The 17,339-nt window shown below is 42.1% G+C and overlaps 1 protein-coding gene across 2 annotated transcripts in view; it reads right to left on the bottom strand.

The window, feature by feature from the left end:
* FNDC3B (fibronectin type III domain containing 3B) overlaps positions 1-17,339 on the bottom strand; it is a 392,602-nt gene that overhangs the window by 299,193 nt on the left and 76,070 nt on the right. For both annotated transcript variants that reach the window (XM_078147676.1, XM_020980457.2), the window contains one exon: positions 649-787. In XM_078147676.1, coding sequence (XP_078003802.1) covers positions 649-759 — 111 coding nt within the window. In that variant the 5' untranslated portion in view covers positions 760-787. The remainder of the gene's footprint in view (positions 1-648; positions 788-17,339) is intronic.

Below are 17,339 nucleotides of genomic sequence, written 5' to 3'. Positions count from 1 at the left end.
AAATAACTTAATGACCTCTAAGGTCACTTCCAACTCTAAAAGGCACAGAAAAGGGATAGGTCAATGGTAGAGATCAATGGCATAAGCTGATAAGAAAGGTCGTTGCAAAGATCAACGAGAGCGACCAAAGTGATGTTCACTAAGAGAGACCAGGTAGACCAGCAACGGACAGCTGATGAGAGGTTAGGGATATACCATGTGGTCCTGAAACAAAGAATCGCTAACTGGCCCCAGCCAGAAATAAAATCTCAATCTCATTAGTGCCATGTTTTAGCCCACTGTGCGAACCACTAACAGACAATGAATTTTACATATAAATGCTGATTTTACTCAGCACACTTTAGCATATTTTCAAAAAAAGATTTATCTTAAAAAAAATCATCTCAGAATTAGTTCAGGCATCTCTTGATGCTTCAGGAAAATCAAACAGAACAAGTAAGATTCAACCTGCACAAAACAAACTAAACCTTGTTAATACTAAAATAAAAGACCATTTGTTGACTCTGCTCGGAAAACTCTTACATGGAAAAAAAAGTACAGTTTAAAGCCACAAACATCTGTCTCCTAAAGATACAGATCAGTGGTGCCCAGCTATTTTCACCCTCAGGTAGTACAAACTCTACCCATCCTCTCTCTCACAGCACTAACCTGCTGAGCTCCGTCTCCATTCACTAGATGAGGCATCATGGCGACCTCTCCACTCAGCAAAGGCGGCAGTTCCAGAGGGATTTGGTCGGTCATCATCATGGTGACGTACATTCATGGAGAGTTTGACTCAACTGGCTTCCTGCAAGAGAAAAAAGACCCACTATTATTAATAAGACAAAGTAGTGCCCTGAGGATCTCCCTCTACAACTACAGCGTATGCTCACAGTCCTCACTTGCTTCAAAAAAGGATCCCAACTGAAATCAACACTGATCCATCCATTCAGGGACTCCCTGGTTCAGATGGAAGGGTACGATGGAGTAGGGCAAGGCACACTAGCCTCAGGAAGCCTGCATTCCTGCCCACATCCCTCGGACACTAACTTGTTAAACAACCACAGGTCCCACACACTGGGTGCATTTCATCACCTATAAAATAATAACATCGGGCCTATTTGTCATGATTCCTCTGCAGCTAAAATAAGATAGCAGATACTGGACAAGTGAAAAGAACTACACCATAAGAATTATTATTTTCAAGCAGATCACCCCAAAGTGAAAGATGGAATGTCCTATAATATGAACAATGACAAATATACTTTTCTCCTGTTGAAATCAACACGACGTTCGTGGAAAACTTATAGAACCTGATGGAGAAAGGTTCATTAGCAATGCTACTCTCATCGCTATTACTTTCTGTCCTTCACATTGCGTAATTAATCAAGTATGGCCTTGTGGGATTACTTCTACCTTTGTCGTGAATTTTTGCTCAGTTTTTTTTTTAACTGTTCAACAACCCAATCCACTTAGTTAAAGCCCCCACTACCCCTCTTTCCATCAGGCCCTACTATCTGGCTCTATATGCTAACTCATGGCATCCCTTATGCTTATATGGTCATTCCCTGACTCTTGTGAACATGACCTCTCCCTCCCTGAATTTCTCATAGTAATTAACTTCAAATCAAACATTCATTATGCACCTACTGCATGAATTCAAGATGGTGCTCAACTCAAGAGATTAAAAGAAAAAAAGATCTCAGTGCTCAAGGAGCAAAAATTCAACCAGACCTCTCCTTTGTATTCACCTCACTGTCCTCAGGATTACAGTTATTAACTTTCCCCACAAAAGCCAGAAGCAGCTGGAAAGCGGAGCTGATTGTACGGTCAACAAGCATTTATTATAGGCCTACTATGTACTAGGAACTGTACCTGTACCTGTGCTGGAGATACAAATATAATGCATGAGACAATCCCCACCTGCATGTAGCTACCATTCCAATGGGGAAGGAAACATAAATACAAACAAACTAAATACAAGGCAATAAGATATGAGGGAGCTTTGAGAGGAAAAGTTGGGGGGATCAGGAAAGCCTTCGTGTAAAAGGTGGTGCTTGGGCTAAGTCTGAAAGGAAGAGAGAGGACCTTCAGTGTGTCTAGCTTCCATTCCACTAAAGGTCCTTACTTCCTGGTTAGAGATTCTATGCAGCAGCGGTGAGGAGGGATGGTATCCCGGCATGGGGGACAGCCAGTGCAAAGACATGGAGATGGGAGATGGAGAGTTGGGTGTGAAGAACAGAAATGGCCAATAAGGCTAGATCTTGGGGTGCAGGAAGGGGAGCAATGTCCAATGAGTCTGGAAAGTCAGGTTGGAGTGGGGGGCGTCTAGGTCATGAAGCACTGAAAGAAACCTAAACAGAAGTTTCTATTTTATGCCCCAGCAGCTGAGTTGAGTGGGCTCAAGGGAAATTATTTTGGGAGCAGTGTGGACAAAGGACTGAAAGCGGAGGGACTTGAGGCAGCAAGACCAATCAGAAGGTACTGTGGTGATTTAGGTGCATTAACAAGAGTCCAAACCAGGGTGGTTGATGTGCAAGGACAGAAAAGGGGCCAGAAGCAAGAGAGGTGGTGGAAATCAAAACCACAAGATCTGGCAATGGATTGGGTATGTAAGGTGAGGGAGAAAGAGGAATCAAGAATAACGCCAAGGAGATGAACCTGGGAGGCTGGAGAGATGGTGGCATGAAGGCAACAAATACAGGGAAGACTGGAAGAAGACTGGGTTTAGAATTCAGTCAGTCAACTAGCCTTTATAAAGAGCCTACTAAGCTCTGAGGACAAAGGCAAAAAACACAACTCAGGGTGGACATGCTGTATCTGATGTGTCTCTGGAGCATCCAATCAGAAATGTCCAAAAGGCAATCACGCGGGAGATGGCCTGGAAACATATATACATTCGTGCATGCACACACATATCTATATGTACATACGTGTCATCTGCATAGCGATGATAATCAACTGCTGCAAGCTTATGAAGTGTGTACAGAAAAGACTAGAGGACCTAGCACAAAGCCTTGGAGAACTCCCAGCTACGGATCACACGTACCCCCAGAGCCAACCACAGGATTTTACACAAGCTAGATAACAAAAAATGTTAGTCGAGAAATTCACTGAAAGCTCCTCGAGAGAAGCTCCCTCCAGGTCCTCACCACCCTACTCTTTGACATAGACCCTTGTACCACTAAACACGAGGACTCTCCCTGTGGACCCCAAGTCCATAACAATCCTCATGTGGGGGCCAATGCTCTTGACGACAGCCCTCTCAGAACTGAGCTAGGCTGCTCCCCTAATGCTGATCTTTTGCCAGGCCCATATGGAAATCCTTTCTAACTGGCAGGACCTAGAAGAACTTGGGATGTTACTAGCCAAACCTTTACCAAGTCACAGTCACTTCCACACCCAGGGCTCTCGTGAATGCAGACGTGTTGATTCCTATTCTCATGAACAAGTAATATAAGGAGGCCACACTTGGTCTGCATCCCTGTCTGCAAATACAGAGTAACTCAACCAAGGCAAAATGGGTAGATAAGACTAGATAAGACTTCATGACTGGGGTTGGGGGGCCTTCTCTTAGACCCAGGTTGAGTGGAAACAAATGTGGCTTATTCTTATCCATAAAAGAGTTTTCTTGCTGAACAGGAAATATAGAGCCCTAAAATTCCTTACCAGGTTTTGGCAACCAGTATAGGAAGAAGAGTCAATTCCAGGATTGGACTTGGGGGGGGGGGAGAACAGGGGATGGAGGAGAAATAAATGGAGGGAAAGAGTCGGAAAGCAGAAAGTTAGGGGGAGCAGAGTGGGTAAAGGGAAAAAGAAGAAGGAAGAGATGGGGAAAGAGGAAGAGCAGGGAGGGCAGGAAAGGGGAGAGAGATTAGAGGGAAGAGGGGCAGGAGAGCAGGAGGAAAGGGAATAAAGCAGGGGGAGAGGGGTGGCCTTGGAAACAGGCTACTCATTACAGCCTCATCTTTAGAAGCTAATTACTTTAAGCACCATTGAATAAAGTCTTGTCCCAACTAGGGTAAGCACGTTTTCTAATAACAAAGTCTAATAATCCAGCATTAACAGGACCAGCCTGCTGTTTTATGAGACAATTACTCCATTCCTAAGTAAATCAAAGCGCAAAACCCAAAGCCAGCAAAACAGATGGAAACAGAATATTCCTATCTCTGATAACACTACAGTCACAAATGGAAGCAGTATCAGAAAGAAAGCTATGAAGGTCACTTCTTTGACTTGTGTACCTGGGGTCCCCTCCTCCCCTCCCCCCTTTAAAATGGAAGCTAAATCTAGAGGGCAGAGGCTGTTTAGGGTTTGGTGTCTGTACCCTCAGGGCCCAGCACAATTCTGGACATACTCACAACATTATAGATTGTCAGTCTATACCCGGAAGGCACCTTAGTCTAACCCCCTCCTTTTGGAGATAAGGAGTAAATGTTTGCTTAGTTTAACTAAATTTTGATAATTCTCACATCATACTTTGTTCTTCCGAAGAGAGGATGAAGACTATCTTCCTTCCACAGACTTAGAGATCACAAGATAATAGATTGACATCCAAAAGCCCTCTCATTTTACAGATGAGAAAACTGAGACCCCTAGAAATTAAGTGTCTTACATGGAGTTAAACAGGCAGTAAATTAGCAGAGCCAGAATATAAACCCAGATTCTCTAACACCACTTCCACTGTGCTATCCAGCCTATTAGATGAAGTGTTTGAATATACGTAAGTATAGGTATGCATTATAAATCGTTTTTTCTCTAAAAATTCCCAACGCCCAGAATTGATACCCAGGGCCATAATGCATCTTGCCACACCTGTAGGTAGCTTCAAACATAAAGAATCTTTATGCTGGAGTCCATGTAGAAACTTCAGAGTGCCATATGTGGGCATCCCTACTGCTGACGTAATCATCGGCTGCACAGTGTCTAGCACAGGTCCTTAACATATAAACTGATCACATCATCACAGTCATTATCAATCAGTGGAAAACCTTCTTTCCCCAAGGTACACAATATCACAGTTTTGCTAGATTAGGAATGATGACTCTCCAAAGAAAAGGAGGGGAGCTGAGGTCTGGGCATTCTAAGTATAGCATAATGGGGTTTGAATTTGAAAGAAACATCAAGGGCATAAGGAGATGGGAGGGATTGAAACTAGGCGGGAAACAGTGGGAAATCCTGAAGCTGGCAAATGTCCTGGAGTTCTACAGAGCTCAAAGAGTCACACTCTCACCATCTAGACAGCCAGAGGTCGGTCCAACATCTTGACTTGTCGGCCAATGAGTTTCCAGCTCAATTCATAAAATGATCTTCCCTCCCTTCAGAAACAGGCCTCCACCTTCGTACCTAAGTAGGAAGCAGTGAGCACTATAGGAAGTATAGTGAATTTGGAAGGCATGTCTTTGAATCCGACGAGTCTTTGGGCAAGTCATTATCTCTCCAGCTGTCAGACTTGTCATCTGAGAAATGAAAGGACTGGACCGGAGATCTGTCCCACGTCTAAATCCTTAATCCTGAGGATCTGGACAAGATGATCTCCAGGACACCTTCCTGATTTCCCTAGGAAATGTCATTTCTAACCCAACATCCCCTCCCCCAACAACCACAAAAACCCTACCTGGTGTGTGTTTTTCCAATTTACTTATCTGTGTTTTCTCTAAGCAGAATGTAAGCTACTTGAGGACAGGGTCTGTTTTGTTTTGTCTTTGTATCCCCACCACCCAGCACAGTGCCTTGCACATGGTAGGCATAAACAAACCCTTGCTGAATTCACTGAACTGAGTGGAACTGAGGTAAGTGCTGTGATTGAACAGAAAAATGCCGTCTCTCTTTTTACAGGTAACTTTCTTTGCATACATCTTTCACAAGGTGCAAGACAACTAAAACTTTATATTTTCTCTAGGGACTAAATAGATTACCTATCAATTACTTGTACATATGTACTGATTACCATAGACAACTAAGAAAAAATTCTACATTAAACTCCCTGTCCAAAGTCTACTATAGGAACTGATGTATACTTTTTTATTCAGACTAACACAATGTGAGGACCTTGGGCATAAAATGGTTGGGATCCTTCTACCTCAAGTGTCTAGTGCAATGTGTGGAACATAGCAGGCACTTAATAAATGCTTACTGAATAAATGAATGATTTACCTTCCTTTTTCCTTGGCCAACTACTACCTGAAATTCCAAGTCCTGCTTTCTAAGAATTCATAAGAGGTTGGCCAGACTCGGTCTCTATGGAAAAACAGAGAAACAGATGCAAACAAACGAGGCTGTGTCTTCTACCCGTAGGATCTGAATGGAGTTTCTGTGTCCCTAACAGATGCAGCTGATGCTTTTGCCTGTCCAGAAAGTAAGTGGACGTACGGGGAATGTGGGGTGGCCATCTCCAGGCAAGGAAGTGACCCTATAATTACACAGAGAAATGCTGGACAAGCTCCGTAGTGTCAACGCAGAGAGAAGCAAGGCTAGAGAGAGAAGAGGGCCAACAGGGGAAAAGGGGAAAGCAGGAAGGAAGGAGGATACTGGGGAATCTGTTTAAATCCCTTTTCCAACAAAGAACTATACATTCATTTTAATCAAAAGGGTATTTTCTAGGCCAGAAGAATCTTCTTGGTTGGATCCATAGGCTTCACCAGACAGGACTAACAGGGTCATCCAGGACCCCTTCAGAAAAATGCCAAAGAACCCCAGGTCGAAGAGTTCTCTGTGCCCCCACGGTGCACAAAACACAGTCTATGTCTTCCCTGGGTGAAATGACAGTAAGCCAAACATAACCTATCTCTCAGCTCTACTCTTAGAGATGAGGCAAATTAGTTTAATCTGCAGGCAGGACTCATCACTGGCACCTTCCTCTACTAATGTGACCAAATGAGGCATAGTTCTTCCCTTCTACCCAAAGAAACAAACAGACAAACAGGGTCTTCTGGGAAACAAAGGTCACCTACCGCTCTTGGGACCCAGACCACAGCCTGGTCCTGTGGAAGCAACAGTGACTCACACAAAGAGGACAAGGATGTCCACCACAGCTGGTGAAGACGTACCAAACCCTCCCTCTGTAGGAGCCCAATGGGCCTCTTCACAATAACGTGTCTGGCTTGAGCAGAGGCAAAGAACTGCATCCCACCAGGTCAACTCCAATCAGGAGGACCAACGCTATCTTTTATAAAGCTGGAGGCCCAGGTTACAGGAGAGAGGCATTGCCTGGTTCAGCAATCCCCAGGTGCCTCCTTTCTCCTCGGTCAGACCTGTGAATTTGTGATTCTCCTTCTAACGTAGAATTCTGACAGCCGTCACAGTGTTTTCATTCACTGACCAAGTGGTGGCCAGTCTTCCTCAGCAAGCCCCCTTGACTGGACATCATGGATCCAGGCAGCATTTGTACCAGTTATGTCTAACTCTTCATGACCCCGCAGAGACCTTACTGTCCATGGGGCTTTCTTGGCAAAGACACTACAGTGGTCTGCCATTTCCTTCTCCAGTGGATTAAAGCAAACAGAAGTTAAGTGACTTGCCCGGGTCATACAGCTAGTAAGTGTTGAAGGCCACATTTGAACCCAAGTCTTCCTGACTCCAGGCCCGGTGTTCTATTCACTGAGCTCCCTAGCTGCCTCCTAGGCAAACAGAGGTTAAGTGACTTGCTCAAGATCACATAGCTAGTAAGTGTGTGAGGCCAGATTTGAACCCAAGTCTTCCTGCCTCCAGGCTCAGCACTCTATCCACTGAACCATCTAGCTGCCCCTCTACCAGCGATGCTTCCACTCAATAGCCCCCACGCTGCTGCTGTGCTCTCAGTTCTTGTGTCTACTCTTAACAGTTCTTCTAACTCCATCCTCACTTCTTTCTACCATGACTGAGCTACACTTTTAATAGAACTACAATCCAACTCTTCTCCCTTCTATTTGCTGCTGTCTACCTCAGGAAGCCATATCATCTCCCTTTGTTAGAATGACATGTAAAATAAATTCTGTGCAAGGATACCCTGTGAACACAGCACCAGAACATGTGTGTGTATGTGTGTGTGTGTGTGTGTGTGTGTGTGTGTGTGTGTGTGTGTTTAAATATGTCTGGCAGGCAATAAAAAGCCAAGAGGAATCAACAAACCCATAAAGGGGGCTTGGCCCATGGATCAAAGGGAGTTAGCCGCAGCCAGCACAGAGGTCAAGGCCAGAAAACCATGGGGTAACGGGGCTAGGGGGGTAGGCAAGAAAACACAGTCTGCACTTGGAAGCAATAATAGCAAAAGCTGATTGGCAGAGGAAGAAGCAAGGTCATGGACACAACCATGGGGAGGAAGAAATAGGGGACTTCCATTAATGGCCATTGGCTTTTCTGCACAAAATCAGCCTAAGGCATCGTCACGTGCGCTACGGCAGTATGAAGGCATTAAGCACTTACTACATGCCCACGTTCCAGGCTTTGTGACAAGCACTGCGGATGTGAAAGAAAGGTGGAAACAGAGTCATAGTTTTACTATTGTGAGGAAAAATGCTTTGAAGGCCCTTACTCTTATATAAATGTGCATTCCTAATGCTATTCAATAACTTGGCTGGGCACTGAGGATACTAAGACAAAATATGGAACAGCATCTCTTGCCCAAACCCTCAGGGAGCTTACATTCGGTTAAGGGGAAACAACATGCACAGGGTGGGGAGGTGGGGGGAGAGAGACACAAAATACAGTCAAAATCGAGACCCAGCTCTCATCCGTGGAATGAGAAAGTTGCTTTGTAGACTCATCGACTGAACTTAGCACAGGGTGAGTAATAAAACTCACCAAATGGGCTCATTCTTGGATTATGTCCCTTCTCTCAGATGTTCTTTTATTAAAGAAAATTGTGCAAGGCGAATCTATCCTAAGATGAGAGATTTAGAATTAGACAACATTTAGAGGACATTTTGTCCAACCCCCTAATTTTACTCCACTTCCCAAAAAAATCTTCAGGGCCTTCATTTTGCTTCTAGGACAAAATACAACACCCTCAGCATGGCATTGAAAGTCCTTCCCAACATGGCTCCCTCTTAAGTTTCCAGTCTTCTTCCCTTCACTTACTCTCCTTTCCAGTTAAATTGGCCTGCTATCTCTTGCTTCTACAACTTTGCCCAGAGGGTTCCTTATGTCTGGATCACAGCCCCTCCTCACCCTCCTCAGGTAGGAGCCCTTACTTCCTCAAAAGCACAGCTCAAGGGCCACCTCTAGCCCAAGGCCATTTGTTGGTGCTCTCTTCCTACTAAAAACACTTGTACATCCTTTTGTATTGAGCTATATTTGTACATGCAATGTTCCGTCTCAACAAATGTGTGCTGCCTGAGGGCAGAGACAGTTTCCATCTTGCTTGTGGATCCCCAGCACCTAGCAGCACTGTTCCTGGCACATAAGAAGTATTTAATCATAGGCTCACAGATCTAAAACCAGAGAGGACTCAGAAACCATCTAATCCAAACTCCTCATTTTACATATGAGGAAACTGAGGCCCAGAAGTGAAGCACCTGTCCAAAGGCCCCAAGGGCAGTTAGCATAAACTTTACTGATTTCATGAAATATAATGATAGCAACTACAAAGCCTCTGACAAATTTTAAAATCTTTTCTCCCACACCAACAGTACTCTGACAAGACTGCATCTTGAAGTGTCTGTCTAGCCAAACCGTGTACCCCAAAATTATCACTAATAGTAATATTCATGCCAGGCATTATAGACAGAGAGGTGCCCTCAACCCAGACAGGAGGTGCTGGATTCAAGTCCTGCCTCTGATACATCCTGGCAGCGGCCCCCTGGTCAAATAAATTCCTTCACTTCTCTCCGCCCTCGGCAGCCCTCTGGGTTACAGAGTGTCTACCTATCTGCATTGGCTGACCAAATTTCCTCAAGGAAATTCTGTAGAACAATGCAATTATAAGTCCTGTCTTGAAAAAACAAAATAGTTGGGAAGGAGGAGGTACGTATGGAGAAATGAATGACATATAAAAACAGAAGCGATCAATTAACAGGAGTTAAACAGATTTTTCCCCCCTTAAACAAATGAGGAAAAGGAAGCAGAGAGAATAAGGGACCTAGCCAAAGTCACCCAGCCAGTATTTGAAACCAAGTCCTCCAGTTCTTTGTTAAATCAGTTTTCTCTCCTTGCACTTGGTAGCTTTCCCCCTGCACCCTACACAGAAACAACTTTCCATTCCTTTCAAAATGCAGAGTAAATTAAGAAACACCCGATGAGGCACAGCACAATAATATCAATAGTGGTAATAGCTCCCATCAGCAAAGCTTTCCACACTTTCTACAAGTATTTTCCTCACAAAAGCCCCCGTTAGGAAGGTAATAATAATAATACCACACAGGCAGAAAGAGTTTCAAAGTTTACAAAGACTTTCACAGACATTATCTAAATACTATCATAATCCACATTTCACAGATTAGATAGGAAACAGAGATCCAGTAGGTTGCCCAAGGTCATACAGCAAGTATTTGAGGCAGGATTTGAACTCAGGTCTTCCTGACCTGAAATCCAGTGCTCTAACCCCTACACTAAGCTATCTCTCCTCAGTGTAAAAGAAGATAAACCATATGCTCCTCATCTCTCAGGAAACATATTTACAATGCATCTGTCTTTTACTCACTGGCCTAAGGTTTTGCTCCAAATTCCCACCCATTCCACATTTCAGACCTGAACTTGCTTCCATTCCAACCGTAAGCCTTCACAACATTTCTCTTAACCACACATACTAATTCTAAAAACCACACAGCTTCATGCCTCACCTACCCCATTCTTTTGATTGACAGGGAAAGGATGCCACGCGAGCTCTCATGGTTAGCACTCCCCTCTTCTTGGAGAACAAGACCTTTATTACCTGGTGGAAAGAGCCAGCCCTGAACACACAGGAAAGGATTGTGATGAGGGGGATGGGAGCATCCCTCTGGCACCAAGAGCTCCTTCCTGTTAGGAGATGTTGAAGTCAAACTAGATACCACTCAAAGCTTTTTAGAAAAATCTGGAAGAAATCTTTAAGCCTTCATTGGCCTGGAGGGCCAGTCACCCACCCTCCCTTTTGGGGGGAAGGAAGAGGGAGCATTCCTTCTACCTTTGTACCTCCCCCACAGAAGGTGGGGGTGTCCCCAGTGGGGAAGGCCATCTGACTTGGGGCCAGAGAATGAGTGGGGGGTAGGGAGGAATATCTCACTCAACACACATTCCTGTGGTCAAGTCTCACAGGATGAATCTAGGTCTGTGTGAGTCTAGAGAGGAGCCTCTTGTGAGAGCTGTCCCCCTGAGGCATGGGACAAGCAACTCCTCCCCACCTTTTCCCCACTTAAACAGATGAGGAAACTGAGGCAGAGAGATTAAGGGACTTCTCCAAAGTCACACAGCCAGCTCTTTCTGCTGAATCCGTTTCCTCTCCTTGTGACATTTCTCCCCCGGCCCCTTCCACAGAAACAACTTTCTATTCCTTTTAAGATGCAGAGTAAATTAAGAAACACTGAACCTGATTCTCAGAGACTCCCAGGGTCCTTTTCAAAGGCTCCAGCACTACCACAAAAGCAGGCTTTTCCGATGAAAAACTCCTGACCCCAGGGTGAGGCTATTCAAGAAGTAATTCTTCACTCGGCATTCAATTAGTACTAAAATGTCCCCAAGTGCCCCCCTGTAAGTCAATGACCCCAAGTTTCCCTGCTTATATTAATTCAAGATGTGAAGCAAGCAATACAGCATGAAAATTAAGTCCGTATGGGCCAGGAGACACCACCCCTAAGAGCCCCCAAAAGAACAAAATAGGGCCACCATAACCCAATGGGCTGACTGCAACCAAACGGCGTGACCCGAGGGGTAAAATCCCAAGTCAGCACTTAACTACAGGAGCTGCGCCAATCTCTTTTTGCTGACACCCCTAAGAGGGTTCTGGGTAGGCTTAATTATGGAATGTCGCAAGAAAACTGCTGGCAAGTAGCTGGGACGAGAGAGCTAGTCGATTACAAGCGACTGGGTTGGAGGTTTCCTTCATGAATTTCCATGCCTGGCCTTCACAGCACACAAAGTAAACAAACGAGTTCCTAATTTATATGGGTCTCTGGGAATTAGATAAATAACTTAATAATAGTCAGCCCATCAGAGATCCCCATCACTGACTCTGTGTCATGAAAACACACCCAAATGCATATATATATATATATATATATATATATATATATATATATATATCTCCTAAGAAGCCACGGGTTCTCTTCCAATAAAATATATATTGGCCAATTAATTTAACATAATCCAAATGGCATGGTGTGCTGCAGGCCTATTTTGCTTACCCTTTAATAAAATTCTCTTGTCTACTAAGAATTTGGGGCTTTGTGGCTTGCAAAGAGACTGGGGAAAATCTGCTGTCTCCAATGACTTAGCATCTTCTGTTACAAAAGCCATTTATGTCAACCACAGAAACTTGCTGTCATTTATGGGACAGCAATTACCCAAAATATGCTGTCATCAGTAACTAGTCAGGGGAAAAATCCACACGTGGGTAAAAATGACAACTTGAAGGCCCACCACCTTAGAAAACAAGGGTCTTTTCCCAAACAAAAGGAATTCTTCCTTCAGACTTTATAAAGGGCCAGTATCACTACAGATTACTGACCCCAATAAATCTGAAAAATACAAATTCAACAATAAAGAGTTTGGGTGTTTGTTTAATTTACCAACTAGAAGGATTTGTGACAGGAGAAGGAAGGTTCAGTACGGGTAAAAATTATAAATATTATAAATTACAAATTATAAGACCATTTCAAATGGGAAAAAATATATCGCTCCATAGTTGTATGATTAAGTCAAAGATGAAGGCCAATTATGTACCAGGAGGGAAGAACATCAGATGGATGGCCCAACAAATGATGTAACTTCAGCAAGAGATGAAAACAAAGGAGAGAGGGGGCAAGGGCTCCTTGGATAAAACATAGCATAGTTCATATTTTTTTTTAACAAAATACACTAAAACTGTAAGACCATAAGGATTTTTTCCCTTAATAAAAGTGGACTAAAAGTCTTACTCTAATGCCTCACTTTGGCATAAAGGGAGAACCACTTTGTTTTCAAGTGCTATGCCCCTCAAAGCACAAACTAAGGCAAGCTTTGCAGCAGTAGCTTGGGGATAAACTGTGCAGTTGTTTTCGCAAGGTTCTGCCTCGCTAAACTTGTGGAGGCTCATCATCTGGATGGCCAAAGGAAGACGGAATTTATGTTTTTAATCAACAGCACCTCCCAAAGACCATCTCCTAAATTATAGAAGCGTGGTAGTTACTCTGGGTCTATGCACACAATACCTAAACTCAGTTCTTTAACTTCGTAAAGTATGACTATAAAGTATCTTTTTCAAATCAAGAGCTAGCCTGATACACAATGGAAAAACATTAGAAGTGTTGCCACTAAAAACAGACCAAGAGAGAGGTGCTCATTTGTGACCACTTCTGTTTGACATAGTTATAGAAATGACCACTGGAAATGAAAAAGGTAGTCATGGGGTGGTGTGACTTTGTATACAATAATAACAACAACAACATTTAGCATTTATATAGCACTTTAAAGTCTGTACATATGCACTGCCTCACTTTATCTTCACAACAATCCTAGAAGGCAGGTACTATTATTATCATCCATACTTTACAGATGAAAAAACTAAAGGTGAATGGTTAAGTGACTTGCCTTGCTGACTCTAAGTCCTCTGCTCTATCCACTGTGCTAACTACCTGCCTCAAACTTACGAGATGAAGCTGAAAAAATAATTTAGCTAATAAATTACTTTAGAAAGATAATGAAGCACCAGAAGCAGCTTGATGGCTCAATAGATAGATAAATAGATAGATAGATAGATAGACAGACAGACAGACAGACAGATAGACAGATAGATAGATATAGATATAGATATAGATATAGATATAGATATAGATATAGATATAGATATAGATATAGATATAGATATATAGATATAGATATATAGTGGCAGACTTGGAGTCAAGAAGACCTGAGTTCAAATGTAGTCTCAGACATTTTAATATCTATGTGACCCTAAGCAAGTCTCTTAACCCTGCTTGCCTCAGTTTCCTCATCTGTAAAATGAGCTGGAAAAGGAAATGGCAAACTACTCCAATATTTTTGCCAAGAAAACCCCATGAACAATACAGTCCACAGACTCACAAAGAGTTGGACATGACAGAATAACTGAACAACAACAAGAAAGCTTAAAATAAACTCACAAAATTACTTATATTTTTAAGCATCACTTAGTAAAACTAAGGAAAAATTGATAGACAAATATAATGTATAATAATGATTAAATGTTAATCAAATATTTGGGCACAAGGCTTTTTTGATGGAAAAAAAAGTTATCTTAGCAATAAGATTTATATTCCCTTTCTGTGAGTACATAGGGACAACAGAGTAAAAATACTGACACTTTCAAATCAATTCACAGAGCTACTGCAATGGCAATTAAAATGCCAATGAACTACCCTGGAGAATTATTAAAAATGATAATAAAAATTATATGGAAAAACAAAAATGAAAGAGGAATTATGGAGAAAAAAATACACTGAAAAGGAGACCTGCCTCATCAGATGTCAAAATAATCTATTAAAGTGGTACTTATCAAAAGCAGCTGGTTCTGGTTAAAAATAGAAGAGGAAAAAAATAGTTCAGTGAAACGAAATTGAGAATCCTGAAATAGAATTAAATGTATACCAGAGATTAGTGTTCAATAAATACCAAGACATAAAAGATTAAGAAGAAGCATCTTTAATTAAAATTATTACACAAATTGGTTTAGTTTTTTTTTTAATAAATTAGGCCCATGCCTCATATAATTCCAATCAGAAAGGTGACCAAATTTTTAATTTAAAAAAAAATCACATATTATATTTATCTCAATTATCAAAAAAGTTTTCAGCTACAACTGAAGATTAAGAAACAGAAGAAATTGCTGGAAGAAAGGAAATGTGATTACACAAGATATCATATGCAACAAAAACTAGTATGCTTAAATTAAAAAACAAAAATATACTGGACAAAAATCTTTGGTTTTTTATGTTGGACGAAAAGCCCTCCAATTCTAAATCTGCCCTGACATCCCATTTCCCAATGAAGAAACAGTAAAAGGATGTGAGCAATGTCAGGAAAAGAAAAAATGAATCATTATTCATCACTTGAACAATTTATTCAAGCTGGCAATCAGAGAAATACAAATTGAGCCAAATGCAAGGTGCTACAATATATTAAGTGGGCAGCAAGAGTTAATAAAAATTCAGTGGTGGGAGCTGTGGACGCCATTACTTTCTTGGTGGAGCTGTTAATTGGTGCGGTCTCTGGAAGGCAGTGGGATCTAACAAAGAGACTGCCAGGTACACAACGGACTGTACCTTTTGAGCCAGTGATTTCACTTCTGAGACTACATGTGAGGGAGTTGTTTAAAACCCAAGTAGTACAAAATTATTTACTGAAGACTTAACTGTCCCAGCAAAACACTCAAAAGACCTATCCAGCCAACTGAGGAATGGGCAGTAGATGGAACCTGCCGGCAGCACGATGGATAAACTGCACCATAGCAATAACTGTAAATACAAAGAAATAGCTAATGGAATGATATGAGGTGAAGCAGAGTCTCATAAGCAGGTAGAATTGTTAAGAACATATGTGGTGTCAATAACTGAACAGTGATAAAACTGACAAGGTCTCTGATGGAAAAGAGACCAGACGGGGGAACAGAACAATTAAGACCACAGATCTAGACTTAGGAGGGACATGAAGTGAGAGGCCAAGTAGTCCAACTCCCTTAAACGTTTTAGAAAACCAAAGCCAACAAGGTTACATAGGTGCACGTCAGAGCTAGGATTTGAACTCATATCCTAACTATGGATCTGGTGGTCCTCAGTGTATCATCGTCAAACTGTAAATAGTTAAAATTCTGTAATAATTTTTTTGGGTTAAATTGTTCCCCATGACTTTTGATTCTAACTAGTGGGATGATTATAAAAGTTTATAATCAAAAAACCTTTTTTGTTGTTGTTGTTGTTTTTGCTTTTTGGTGAGGCAATCAGGTTTAAGTGAGGGTCACACAGCTAGTAAGTCAAAAAACTTTTGAAGAAAAGGATGTCAGACTTACTGAATGTTTTATAGGTGATAAAATGTATTTGTACAATTTATTAATAATAGATGGTAACAGACTGTAAATATTTTTTACTAAAATGATGATTCTAACAAATGTAAACTCCTTTTGTTCTGGTTTATAACAAACCTTTAAAGAGAAAGTGTCATGTAATGGGTAGAGATAGCCTCTCAGTCAAACAGACCTGGGTTCAAATCCACTAGGGCATAAAATGGCTAGAACTCGGTAAGTTACTTAACCTCTCAGTGTCTCCATCATAGGGCATGGGAATTTCCATCTTTGACCAATGAAACCACATGTTCAGATCCAGCACACGAGCTTTTCAGTATTTCTGCCATGCTATAAACAAAACCACTCCCCTTTCCCCCTAAAGAGAAGAATTATGCAGAGAATCACAGAGCCAGGCCAAGACTGTCTAATAGTCTTTAAGAAGATATACTAACAGTGCAGGAGCCTTCTTGGAGCTGCAGCTATCCCTTACAACCCATGTGCAGGGTCAGTAAGGTCCTTAAAAAATAAAAAAGTCAGGGGGAAAGTTGCAAAACAATAAATTTTGTATAACAAAGGATCATTAAAATGCCTCCTGATTTTTCTAAGCCCATCAAAAATAAAAGTCTTTCCCATCCTGTTTGAAACAGATTTTTAAAAGGGAAGCATCTTGATTCCTCTTCTAAGACCTGGCAACTAGGAAAGACGCCTTTTACCCCATTCATCCTTCTTCTATATTTCTAGCACTTTACACAGTGCATGGCACATGGTAAGCACTTACTGAATGTCTACAGACTGATCATCTAATTAATGCCAGAAATGCCTTCAGATACAGGAAAAACCACAAAAGCAGCAAAAACAGCAGAGAAAGAGAATAGTTTCTTTCCCCATCCCTCTCCTTCTCTTCCTCATCCACCCCTTCCCTTTCTCCTTCTCTCCTTACCTCTCCCCTCCTTCTCTGTCTCCCTACTTTCCTCTCTCTCTCTGACTCTCTTCTCTGGTTCTCGTTCTCTCTCTCTCTCTCTCTCTCTCTCTCTCTCTCTCTCTCTCTCTCTCTCTCTCTCTCCCTCTCTCTCTCTCTCTCTCTCTCCCTCTCTCTCTTTCTCTCTCTCCCTCTCTCTCTCTCTCTCTCTCTCCCTCTCTCTCTCTCTCTCTCTGACTCTCTTCTCTGGTTCTCTCTCTCTCTCTCTCTCTCTCTCTCTCTCTCTCTCTCTCTCTCTGTGTCTCTGTCTCTCTC

Source organism: Phascolarctos cinereus, unplaced genomic scaffold (genome assembly GCF_003287225.1).
Source record: "Phascolarctos cinereus isolate Bilbo 61053 unplaced genomic scaffold, phaCin_HiC Scaffold_7;HRSCAF=346, whole genome shotgun sequence".
In the NCBI taxonomy this organism is placed as follows: Eukaryota; Metazoa; Chordata; class Mammalia; order Diprotodontia; family Phascolarctidae; genus Phascolarctos; species Phascolarctos cinereus.
Note: the sequence above shows the minus strand (reverse complement) of the source record. Positions and strands in the feature narration are given on the sequence as shown.